At 42.4% G+C, this 13,708-nt stretch overlaps 1 protein-coding gene across 2 annotated transcripts in view; it reads left to right on the forward strand.

The window, feature by feature from the left end:
• The window catches only part of LOC126354444 (1-phosphatidylinositol 3-phosphate 5-kinase-like), a 294,219-nt gene that overhangs the window by 227,130 nt on the left and 53,381 nt on the right, over nt 1-13,708 (forward strand). For both annotated transcript variants that reach the window (XM_050004130.1, XM_050004131.1), the window contains exons 22-23: nt 3,689-3,834; nt 5,965-6,125. In XM_050004130.1, coding sequence (XP_049860087.1) covers nt 3,689-3,834; nt 5,965-6,125 — 307 coding nt within the window. The remainder of the gene's footprint in view (nt 1-3,688; nt 3,835-5,964; nt 6,126-13,708) is intronic.

Consider the following 13,708-nt stretch of genomic DNA (forward strand, 5'->3'; position numbering starts at 1 on the left):
TTCTTAACTCCAATCTTTTTACTTTCTTGTTTATACTGAGAAACTTGTTTTTAATTTTAGTAAACATTTGCATGGCATCTTGTGTCCTATATCCATTCGCTGTAGCTATTTGTTTGATGATATCTGCTTCCATTTGCAACATCCTCTTTGATGGGCAGTCTCATGGCTCTGTTGCACAGTGCATAAAAGTATGCTCTTTTATGTTGGGATGGCTGGTGTGACATCACCCCTGTAATATTATATGAGTGTGGGTGGTGTGAGGTCACTGCTATAATACTATCTGAGCATGTATACTTTCTAAATATCCCGAAGGTATGCCTCCCTCTCTCCCTTCTTACAAACAAATCTAGAAAGTTATTTGCTCCAATGTCCTCAGTTTTTAATGTGAAGTGCATTTTTCGGTGTTGGTCATTTAATATTCCCATTATTTCTACTACTACTTCTTTCCTTCCCTTAAAGAGCAGACAAGAGTTGTACGAAGAAAATAATATATGCACGTTATTTATACTGGAAGGAAATACTTAAAGAGCTCTTGAACAAAGCTTTATACCATAAGTTGAAATTACTGTACACTTTCAAGCATACATAGAATATCAAAAAGTGTGTTTTGCAAATGAAGACAAAGGATATAAGTATTCTGAAGGATGCCATCCTGGCCTCATTAGACACTGTGAACCTTTACACTGATATATCAGTTTCAGAAACTTTAGACATTATTAGTAAGAAACTAATAAGAAACAGGTCAGTGAGCATGAGCGAAATCTTTAAACTTACGGATATGCTGGAGTTCAAATAGCTGTTAAGTGTTTTATCTTCTACAACAAGGTTTTTTTGCAGGACGATGTGTAGGCCATGGGAAATTGCCTATCAAGAATTTTGGCTGAGATTTTTATGACTAACTTTGAGCACATCTTTTTCAGCTCTTTCCAGAAATTAAGGACAAGATGATTTATTACAGATGGTACATTGATGACAATATTCTGCTCTTTAAAGAGAGTAAAGTAGGAGGAGTAGGAATATTAAATGAGCAACATACATAAATGCACTTTACATTAGAAGTGGAGGACAGTGGTGTAGTTAACTTTCTGGATTTGACTGTAAGATGAGAGGGAGGAAGGCATGCTATTATCACCTTTAGAAGGTATAAATGCTTGGATAGTATAGTAAGAGTGTCCTCACACCATGCAGCCCAACATAAAAGAGCATACTTTTATGCAGAGTGCAACAAAGTCCTGAGATTGCCCTTCAAAGAACAGGAATTGCAAACAGAAATAGATGTCATTAACCAAATAGCTACAGCGAATAGAGGTAGGAAACAAGATGTCACATGTATGAAACTTCCTGGCCGATTAAAACTGTGTGCCTGACCGAGACTCGAACTCAGGATCTTTACCTTTCGTGGGCAAGCGCTCTGCCAACTGAGCTACCCAAGCATGATTCACAACCTGTCCTCACAGCTTTACATCCACCAATAACTCATCTCCTACCTTCCAAACGTCACAGAATCTCTACTGTGAAGCTTGCAAGACTAGCCATTCTGGAATAAAGGGTACTGCGGAGACATGGCTTAGTCATAGCCTGAGAAATGTTTCTGGAATGAAATTTTCACTCTGCAGTGGAGTGTGCACTGATATGAAGTTTCCTGGCAGATTAAAACTGTGTGCCAGACTGAGACTCGAACTCAGGACTTTTGCCTTTCACGGGCAAGTGCTCTACCATTGAGCTAGCCAAGCACTGCTCATGACCCATCCTCACAGCCCTCACAGCTTTACTTCCACCAGTACCTCGTCCCCTACCTTCCAAACTGTTTTAATCTGCCAGGAAGTTTCATATCAGTGTACACTCTGCTGCAGAATAATAATTTCATTATGTCATTTGTATGTTTACAAAAATTGAAAACAAGTTCTTGGTATAAGGGAAGAGAGTAACAATATTAAAGGTACGAAGAAATTTGTTGCTTTGTCTACAAAGGGTATGAGTTGAAGATAAGTGTGAAGCTCTTTTCAAAAAACATCGCCATGGCATTTCAGCACGAGTGGAGAACAGTCCATGGATTGCAGCATGGTCTAATCACAATGAGGCAAAATACTCCAGGATGTACAAGATCAAATGTGCAAATTGTAGAAGATAACAAGCATGAAGTTAACACAATAAGTAAACAAGTGGAAGTACTACACAGAGCTCCTAGATGTCTTTATTTGAATGTGCTAGAGAAACTGGAAATTTATGTACACCAAATGATAGATTGAGAAAAACTGACTTTAAGCGCAGTAACTATTAAGAATTTTTTTAAAAATATAATGTTGTAGCCTTACTTTGAGAAGGTGTGACTCTTTATGAAACATCAACTGCAGTGACCCTCAGCACACTGGCAGTGGGAAATTGGACACGGCAGAGACAACTTCAGTGTGGTGCGGTGTTTGGTCTGGCACAGTAGAAACTCCACAATTGTTGAACGAGGGTAAGAGATGGTGTTTATAGAATTTTCTAAAATTGTTTTTTAAACTATTTAATGATATTAAACCTTTGATTTATGTTTGATATTTTGTACAATTATTTCAGTCCATAGAAGCCACCTTTGAGCATCGCTGTCTCTGCGATCATCAAATGGAAGGAGAATAAGATGTGATTTTGTAGGTTTTCTCAGCATAATAAGTCTTGAAAGTCTCCTCAGGTTTGCTACTGGGTTCTAAAATCAACTTGATTCAATATTTCATGATCCAACTATCACCAATCTCCAACAGAACACTGTTCCTGCTGAAAACTGATGCCAAGGCTGCAAATCATCATCCTGTGTAGGCCTCCGTACTGTACACAGAATATGCACCACCCATCACTGTTGCTGCCCTTCAAGACTGGGCAGGTAGCACTGCCGTTGGTAGGGCACTGGCGGCAATGCTACATTGCACTCAATGATCATTTTCAATCTAGCTGCACTGAAGAATGTTCTTACATGATGGGGGTAAGACAGGGTTCCACATTTGCTAAGGGAATAGCCATTGCCTCCATTAATCATTGTCAGCCAACTTAACTTAAATTGCCTCTTTATAAACACTATTCCAATTCCATAAACCATAAGTGTTGGCAAGTATCGGAGTCTCGTAAAGTTTCATCTCGTGTCCCTCATTTAAGCAATGTTCAGCTACCACAGTTTTTGCCTTTATTGTTCATTCTGTTTCCTTCTTTTTATTCCAACTGGTTATACCCTATTTTTATTATAGTTTTGTGGCATGACTCCAATACAATCTCTCAGATGTGTGTAAATCATAGAATTATATCCTATAGATGTTTTAGCACTGTTATTATCATGTTTTGGAAATTTGTTTGTAGTATTTTCTACTTTGTTTTCATTATTTTTATTGAAAGTATGTGGGTTTAATGACATCAAGGAATAGATGGTACAGTAGTGCACATTTTTTATATGCGACACTAGAAGTGATACAGCATACTAAAGTGAAACTAGTTTCTTAATGCCTTCCATTCCATATACCATTCACGTAATTATTGAGAAAAGTGAAAGTATTTTGTTTATAGCAAATCTTCATATGCTGCAGATGTAAGTCTTTTGTGTAATGGACATTAAAAAAACTGTTTTATAAGTGCAGCTTTGAATGTAATTTTTTCCTTAGCACACAATTTAGAAATTTTGTGTCTGTAATCATTATAATCATTTTTCATTTCATTTCAGTGTTAGAAGGATCATCTCCAAAAGTCCAAATAAAAATGCATTCTGAATCACTTGAAGACAGTCATGATGGAAAATCATCACAGAAGAGTGTTAAAACTATATTGTCACAACTCTTGCCTTCTGCCACATCTTCAGCTCCTATACAGGTTTGCATCTAATGTAGTATGTAATTTCTCTTCATCTTCTTTTTATTTGCAATATAGAATCCAAAATAATATTTCAGAAACTGTATGATAACCATCATTTCAATTATTTCTTCTTTTGCTGAACAGAGTTCAGCAACATGATACTACTATGCAAATATCCAGTATCTAAAATGCTTTCTAAGCTGTTTCATCCTGAATTCATCTTCTAATGACAAAATCCATATTCTTTATGAAACATATAAACATTTGAATTATATATAGTGTGTTTCAGGACCTCACTGAAAACATTGAACAGTGAAGACCCATATAGGATCATTTTTATGAGGGTACATACAGTCTTTAATGCATCCTTAACATTATAGTAATGAATAACTACAGTTGCACAAAAATTACCATTTATTATTATTAGTCATGCCCTGACAGTAAATATCGCAAATGGTTCAAAAATACACCATGTGCCTCATCGCGTGCAGCACACCATTGCCCATACTACTCTGGAGAGCATGTCAACATTTTGTCAGATGTGGTGGAATTGATCAGTGATTCAGACTATCAACTCAATTCAAGTTGGAAGTGGAATAATGTAAACCATACTCTTGATATGAAAATTTTGTGAGGCTTCTGGATGAGCCCTTCCTGGGAACTACCAGAATACACATACACCTGGATGATTACATTGTTCTAATCAATGACACTGTAGTGTCACTACAATCAACATGCAGTAATCAAAATATGTCAAATCAGGCAAATGTGCTGGAAAAACAACTTGCCCTCCACGTCGTATCCAGTGTTCCCAAACATTGCCAGTTAGTTGCACTCTTGCATCAACCTTGAAGTGTGCTGGGACTCCATCAAGCTGGAAACAGAGGCCTCTGCACACAGCAAGCAGTAGACTGTCCAGCGGGTCTGGAAATGTACTCTGCAGGAATTGCAAGCAAGCTGTTCCTGTTAATGTAGGTAACAGTTTTACAGGTCCTAGTAGAAGATTATCCACAATTCCCATCCACATGTTTATGGAGAACCTTCATTGGCACAATCTAACAGCAACCACATGCAGGTCCTAGTAGAAGATTATCCACAATTCCCATCCACATATTTATGGAGAACCTTCATTGGCACAATCTAACAGCAACCACATGCAGGTTTTCATAGTGTCAGATGTGGCTTTTTCTGCTGTTAAAATACCCATCTTTTGTAAAGGAGGCCACAACTGTAGATAAAACAGCTGTATGGAAGGAAACATCATTCACACTTTTGTGTACAAATTGCTGCACAAACTGCATAAGATGTTGGTAACGAGCTAGTCCTAAATCTACAGATCAATTCACCTTCAAAATCTGATGTTCTGACATGAAACTTACCACCACCAACATGCTAGGATGCAAACTCCCTGTTTCTTGTAAGCATCCATGAGTTGCAGAAGAGTTAGTGGATCTCTTCTGTTAGGAAACCAATTTTCCTGGGTATGAGGAGCTGTTCTTCCATTTCCCGTCCCCTTACCATAACACACAATCATGTTGGTGACTTCATCAAATCCATACCCCATGATTCATTGAATACAAACAACAACAAGACCTGAATTCAAGATTAGTAAGATGCACAATGCTGAAGATACGGTATTATAAGAACATAAGCTGACAGCAACACTGATAAGACACCCACCATTGAAGATACACCATTATAAGAACACAAGCTGAATGCAGCACTGATATGATGCACACCACTGAAGGCACCATATTACAATGGCACAAGCTGAGTGACAGGCCAGGTATGATTCCACAGAGTAATGACCTACCTAGAACCTGCACAGCAGGTCACTAGGTGGTGGTGCACATAATGACAATGCACATAACTCATAAACAGTGGACCAAAACAAATGTTCCATGATAAAAAATGATCATCAAAGTATGATCTAGTGTCCCTCAAAGTTTGGCGAGGACGTCCTGAAACACCCTGTATATGTATAGTTTTTGGTTAGATAATATGAAATCCAAACTTTTTTCTGAATGAAGAGCTGGGATACTTATTCCAGAATTTTGCATCAAGTTTGAAGATGCTTTCATTTAAGATAAGATTAATGTCAATGAAATTCATATGAGGGTGATTTTGTGACAAATAACTTTTTTACAGAGTCCACTGAGTCCCCAGGAGCATCATCTGCCACCAACAGATGGAGCTGTACCAATTGTTGTGTATGAAACTGAACCTTCTTCTATTATTGCATATGCATTAAGTTCGCAGGATTATCGACGATTTCATGATGAAATGAATAACGATCAGGTCATGTCAAGGTACGTCTTTAAATAAAACATACATATAACAATGTAAAGTCTTTGGTGGATTATAAATAATGGGAGAACTGAAAATGTTGACTCACCTTATAACTGAGGTACTGAGTGACCGAGATATACATAAACAGGACTGAACATTTTGTGAAGCTTCTGGATGAGTCCTACAATCAACATGCAGCACAGTCAGTCAGGACAGGGTAGCCATGCACAAATGTAGATATGTGTTGGTATTCTGTCAGCTCTGGAGAAAAACCCATCCAGTAGCTTGACAACATAAAAAGTTTTCTGAATAAGACATGAAATGGTATTGTACTTTAAAAGATAATTCAGTGTTGCATTAAGTTCAATTAAGTAAAACAATCAATAAATATATGGGTGTGGTGGTTTAGGAGTTAGGGCACAGTACTATAGCCCTGGAGGTCTTAGGTTCAATCCTGGAGAGGGGTGGGGGATGGAGGGGGTATTTTTCTGCATTATAGTCTCTCCAGGATGGCCCTGGGTCCACTAAACCTGCTATTAAATAAGTATTGGAGATCTTTTCTAGGGGTAAAAGGTGGCCAGGGAAATGGGCTTGACATCTTCCTCCTCCCAGTAACGCAACAAAGAAGAAAGGCTGCACTCACTTGCAGCCCGGCCAATAACCTTTGTTTGTTTGTTCATATATATATATATATATATATATATATATATATATATAAAACAGAAAGAAACTTCCACATGGGAAAAATATATTAAAAACAAAGATTCCAAGACTTACCAAGCGGGAAAGCGCCGGCAGACAGGCACATGAACAAAACACACAAACACACACACAGAATTACAAGCTTTCGCAACTGGCAGTTGCTTCGTCAGGAAAGAGGGAAGGAGAGGGAAAAATGAAAGGATGTGGGTTTTAAGGGAGAGGGTAAGGAGTCATTCCAATCCCGGGAGCGGAAAGACTTCCCTTAGGGGAAAAAAAGGACAGGTGTACACTCGCACACACACACACATATCCATCCGCACATACACAGACACAAGCAGACATATTTAAAGGCAAAGAGTTAAGGGCAGAGATGTCATTCGAGGCGGAAGTACAGAGGCAAAGAAGTTGTTGAAAGACAGGTGAGGTATGAGCGGCGGCAACTTGAAATTAGCGGAGGTTGAGGCCTGGCGGATATCGAGAAGAGAGGATATACTGAAGGGCGAGTTCCCATCTCCGGAGTTCGGATAGGTTGGTGTTGGTGGGAAGTATCCAGATAACTCGGACGGTGTAACACTGTGCCAAGATGTGCTGGCCGTGCATCAAGGCATGTTTAGCCACAGGGTGATCCTCATTACCAACAAACACTGTCTGTCTGTGTCCATTCATGCGAATGGACAGTTTGTTGCTGGTCATTCCCACATAGAAAGCATCACAGTGCAGGCAGGTCAGTTGGTAAATCACGTGGGTGCTTTCACATGTGGCTCTCCCTTTGATCGTGTACACCTTCCGGGTTACAGGACTGGAGTAGGTGGTGGTGGGAGGGTGCATAGGACAGGTTTTACACCGGGGGCGGTTGCAAGGGTAGGAGCCAGAGGGTAGGGGAGGTGGTTTGGGGATTTCATAGGGATGAACCAAGAGGTTACGAAGGTTAGGTGGACGGCGGAAAGACACTCTTGGTGGAGTGGGGAGGATTTCATGAAGGATGGATCTCATTTCGGGGCAGGATTTTAGGAAGTCGTATCCCTGCTGGAGAGCCACATTCAAGGTCTGATCCAGTCCCGGGAAGTATTCTGTTACAAGTGGGGCACTTTTGGGGTTCTTCTGTGAGAGGTTCTGGGTTTGAGGGGATGAGGAAGTGGCTCTGGTTATCTGCTTCTGTACCAGGTTGGGAGGGTAGTTGCGGGATGCGAAAGCTGTCTTCAGGTTGTTGGTGTAATGGTCGAGGGATTCAGGACTGGAGCAGATTCGTTTGCCACGAAGGCCTAGGCTGTAGGGAAGGGACCGTTTGATATGGAATGGGTGGCAGCTGTCATAATGGAGGTACTGTTGCTTGTTGGTGGGTTTGATGTGGACGGATGTGTGCAGCTGGCCATTGGACAGATGGAGGTCAACATCTAGGAAAGTGGCATGGGATTTGGAGTAGGACCAGGTGAATCTGATGGAACCAAAGGAGTTGAGGTTGGAGAGGAAATTCTGGAGTTGTTCTTCACTGTGAGTCCAGATCATGAAGATGTTGACCTCCATCTGTCCAATGGCCAGCTGCACACATCCGTCCACATCAAACCCACCAACAAGCAACAGTACCTCCATTATGACAGCTGCCACCCATTCCATATCAAACGGTCCCTTCCCTACAGCCTAGGCCTTCGTGGCAAACGAATCTGCTCCAGTCCTGAATCCCTCGACCATTACACCAACAACCTGAAGACAGCTTTCGCATCCCGCAACTACCCTCCCAACCTGGTACAGAAGCAGATAACCAGAGCCACTTCCTCATCCCCTCAAACCCAGAACCTCTCACAGAAGAACCCCAAAAGTGCCCCACTTGTAACAGAATACTTCCCGGGACTGGATCAGACCTTGAATGTGGCTCTCCAGCAGGGATACGACTTCCTAAAATCCTGCCCCGAAATGAGATCCATCCTTCATGAAATCCTCCCCACTCCACCAAGAGTGTCTTTCCGCCGTCCACCTAACCTTCGTAACCTCTTGGTTCATCCCTATGAAATCCCCAAACCACCTCCCCTACCCTCTGGCTCCTACCCTTGCAACCGCCCCCGGTGTAAAACCTGTCCTATGCACCCTCCCACCACCACCTACTCCAGTCCTGTAACCCGGAAGGTGTACACGATCAAAGGGAGAGCCACATGTGAAAGCACCCACGTGATTTACCAACTGACCTGCCTGCACTGTGATGCTTTCTATGTGGGAATGACCAGCAACAAACTGTCCATTCGCATGAATGGACACAGACAGACAGTGTTTGTTGGTAATGAGGATCACCCTGTGGCTAAACATGCCTTGATGCACGGCCAGCACATCTTGGCACAGTGTTACACCGTCCGAGTTATCTGGATACTTCCCACCAACACCAACCTATCCGAACTCCGGAGATGGGAACTCGCCCTTCAGTATATCCTCTCTTCTCGATATCCGCCAGGCCTCAACCTCCGCTAATTTCAAGTTGCCGCCGCTCATACCTCACCTGTCTTTCAACAACTTCTTTGCCTCTGTACTTCCGCCTCGAATGACATCTCTGCCCTTAACTCTTTGCCTTTAAATATGTCTGCTTGTGTCTGTGTATGTGCGGATGGATATGTGTGTGTGTGTGCGAGTGTACACCTGTCCTTTTTTTCCCCTAAGGGAAGTCTTTCCGCTCCCGGGATTGGAATGACTCCTTACCCTCTCCCTTAAAACCCACATCCTTTCATTTTTCCCTCTCCTTCCCTCTTTCCTGACGAAGCAACTGCCAGTTGCGAAAGCTTGTAATTCTGTGTGTGTGTTTGTGTGTTTTGTTCATGTGCCTGTCTGCCGGCGCTTTCCCGCTTGGTAAGTCTATATATATATATATATATATATATATATATATGTGTGTGTGTGTGTGTGTGTGTGTGTGTGTGTGTGTGTGTGTGTGTGTGTGTGTGTGTGTGTGTGTGTGTGTACATATATTAAAAACAAAGATTCCAAGACTTACCAAGCGGGAAAGCGCCGGCAGACAGGCACATGAACAAAACACACACACACAGAATTACTAGCTTTCGCAACTGATGGTTGCTTCTTCAGGAAGGAGAGGGAAAGACGAAAGGATGTGGGTTTTAAGGGAGAGGGTAAGGAGTCATTCCAATCCCGGGAGCGGAAAGACTTCCCTTAGGGGAAAAAAAGGACAGGTGTACACTCGCACACACACACACACACACACACACACACACACACACACACACACACACACACACACACACACACACACACATATCCATCCGCACATACACAGACACAAGCAGACATTGACAGGAATGGGGGAAAGAAATACAGTAGAAGAAGAATGGATAGCTCTGAGAGATGAAGTAGTGAAGGCAGCAGAGGACCTAGTAGGTAAAAAGACGGGGGCTAGGAGAAATCCTTGGGTAACAGAAGAAATATTGAATTTAATTGATTAAAGGAGAAAATATAAAAATGCAGTAAATGAAGCAGGCAAAAATAAATGCAAACGCCTCAAAAATGAGATCGACAGGAAGTGCAAAACTCCTAAGCAAGGATGGCTAGAGGACAAATGTAAGGATGTATAGGCTTATCTCACTAGGGCTAAGATAGATACTGCCTACAGGAAAATTAAAGAGACCTTTGCAGAAAAGATAACCACTTGTCTGAATATCAAGAGCTCAGATGGAAACCCAGTTCTAAACAAAAAAGGGAAATCAGAAAGGTGGAAGGAGTATATAGAGGGTCGGGGAAGAAGGCCAGTGTTCACTCTGTCTGCTTGCCGGGGGGTCTCATCCGAGATGTGAAGGAGGCCCTACCGGCGGCGATAGAGAGCACTGGGTGCACCCGACTGCAAATTGTTGCTCATGTCGGCACCAATGACTCCTGCCGTCTGGGTTCTGAGGTCATCCTCAGTTCGTACAGGCGGTTGGCGGAGTTGGTGAAGGCGGAAAGCCTCGCTCGCGGGGTGGAATCAGAGCTAACTATTTGTAGTATCGTTCCCAGAACCGATCGCGGTCCTCTGGTTTGGAGCCGAGTGGAAGGCTTAAACCAGAGGCTCAGACAATTCTGCGGAGAGCTGGGCTGCAAATTTCTCGACCTCCGCTATCGAGTGGAGAAATGTAGGGTCCCCCTGAATAGGTCAGGCGTGCACTTCACGCCGGAAGCGGCTACGAGGGTAGCGGAGTACGTGTGGAGTGCACATGGGGTTTTTTTAGGTTAGAGAATTCCCTCCCTAGGCCCGACAAGACGCCTCCTGAGACGCGGCAAGGCAGAAGTAGGCAAAATGCAACAAGGAATAACAATATTAATGTGCTAATAGTAAACTGAAGGAGCGTCTATAGAAAGGTCCCAGAACTGCTCTCATTAATAAACGGTCACAACGGCCATATAGTACTAGGAACAGAAAGTTGGCTGAAACCAGACGTAAACAGTAATGAAATCCTAAACTCTGATTGGAATGTATACCGCAGAGATAGGCTGGACAGTGAAGGGGGAGGCGTGTTTATAGTGATAAGAAGTGCAATAGTATTGAAGGAAATTGATGGAGATTGGAATTGTGAAATGATTTGGGTGAAGGTCACGGTTAAAGCAGGCTCAGACATGGTAATTGGATGTCTCTATAGGCCCCCGGGCTCAGCATCTGTTGTGGCTCAGCACCTGAAGAATAATTTGGAAAATATTTCGAGTAGATTTCCCCACCATGTTATAGTTCTGGGTGGAGATTTTAATTTGCCGGATATAGACTGGGAGACTCAAACGTTCATAACGAGTGGCAGGGACAAAGAATCCAGTGAAATATTTTTAAGTGCTTTATCTGAAAACTACCTTGAGCAGTTAAACAGAAAACCGACTCGTGGCGATAACATATTAGACCTTCTGGTGACAAACAGACCCGAACTATTTGAATCAGTTAATGCAGAACAGGGAATCAGCGATCATAAAGCGGTTACTGCATCGATGATTTCAGCCGTAAATAGAAATATTAAAAAACGTAGGAAGATTTTTCTGTTTAGCAAAGGTGACAAAAAGCAGATTACAGAGTACCTGACGGCTCAACACAAAAGTTTTGTCTCAAGTGCAGATAGTGTTGAGGATCAGTGGACAAAGTTCAAAACCATGGTACAATATGTGTTAGATGAGTAAGTGCCAAGCAAGATCGTAAGAGATGGGAAAGAGCCACCGTGGTACAACAACCGAGTTAGAAAACTGCTGCGGAACCAAAGGGAAGTTCACAGCAAACATAAACATAGCCAAAGCCTTGCAGACAAACAAAAACTAGGCGAAGCGAAATGTAGTGTGAGGAGGGCTATGCGAGAGGCTTTCAATGAATTCGAAAGTAAAGTTCTATGTACTGACTTGGCAGAAAATCCTAAGAAATTTTGGTCCTATGTCAAAGCGGTAGGTGGATCAATACAAAATGTCCAGACACTCTGTGACCAAAATGGTACTGAAACAGAGGATGACAGACTAAAGGCCGAAATACTAAATGTCTTCTTCCAAAGCTGTTTCACAGAGGAAGACTGCACTGTGCTTCCTTCTCTAGATTGTCGCACAGTTGACAAAATGGTAGATATCGAAGTAGACGACAGAGGGATAGAGAAACAATTAAAATCGCTCAAAAGAGGAAAGGCCGCTGGTCCTGATGGGATACCAGTTCGATTTTACACAGAGTACGTGAAGGAACTTGCCCCCCTTCTTGCAGCGGTGTACCGAAGGTCTCTAGAAGAGCGAAGCGTTCCAAAGGATTGGAAAAGGGCACAGGTCATCCCCGTTTTCAAGAAGGGACGTCGAACAGATGTGCAGAACTATAGACCTATATCTCCAACGTCGATCAGTTGTAGAATTTTGGAACACGTATTATGTTCGAGTATAATGTCTTTTCTGGAGACTAGAAATCTACTCTGTAGGAATCAGCATGGGTTTCGAAAAAGACGGTCGTGTGAAACCCAGCTCGCGCTATTCATCCACGAGACTCAGAGGGCCTTAGACACGGGTTCACAGGTAGATGCCGTGTTTCTTGACTTCCGCAAGGCGTTTGACACAGTTCCCCACAGTCGTTTAATGAACAAAGTAAGAGCATACGGACTATCAGATCAATTGTGTGATTGGATTGAGGAGTTCCTAGATAACAGAACGCAGCATGTCATTCTCAATGGAGAGAAGTCTTCCGAAGTAAGAGTGATTTCAGGTGTGTCGCAGGGGAGTGTCATAGGACCGTTGCTATTCACAATATACATGAATGACCTGGTGGATGACATCCAAAGTTCACTGAGGCTTTTTGCAGATGATGCTGTGGTGTATCGAGCGGTTGCAACAATGGAAAATTGTACTGAAATGCAGGAGGATCTGCAGCGAATTGACGCATGGTGCACGGAATGGCAATTGAATCTCAATGTAGACAAGTGTAATGTGATGCGAATACATAGAAAGATAGGTCCCTTATCATTTAGCTATAAAATAGCAGGTCAGCAACTGGAAGCAGTTAATTCCATAAATTATCTGGGAGTACGCATTAGGAGTGATTTAAAATGGAATGATCATATAAAGTTGATCGTCGGTAAAGCAGATGCCAGACAGATTCATTTGAAGAATCCTAAGGAAATGCAATCCGACAACAAAGCAAGTAGGTTACTGTACACTTGTTCGCCCAATGCTTGAATACTGCTCAGCAGTTTGGGATCCGCACCATGTAGGGTTGATAGAAGAGATAGAGAACATCCAACGGAGAGCAGCGCGCTTCGTTACAGGATCATTTAGTAATTGCGAAAGCGTTACGGAGATGATAGATAAACTCCAGCGGAAGACTCTGCAGGAGAGACGCTCAGTAGCTCGGTACGGGCTTTTGTTAAAGTTTCGAGAACATACCTTCACCGAAGAGTCAAGCAGTATATTGCTCCCTCCTACGTATATCTCGCGAAGA

Source organism: Schistocerca gregaria, chromosome 3 (assembly GCF_023897955.1).
Source record: "Schistocerca gregaria isolate iqSchGreg1 chromosome 3, iqSchGreg1.2, whole genome shotgun sequence".
Classification (NCBI taxonomy): domain Eukaryota; kingdom Metazoa; phylum Arthropoda; class Insecta; order Orthoptera; family Acrididae; genus Schistocerca; species Schistocerca gregaria.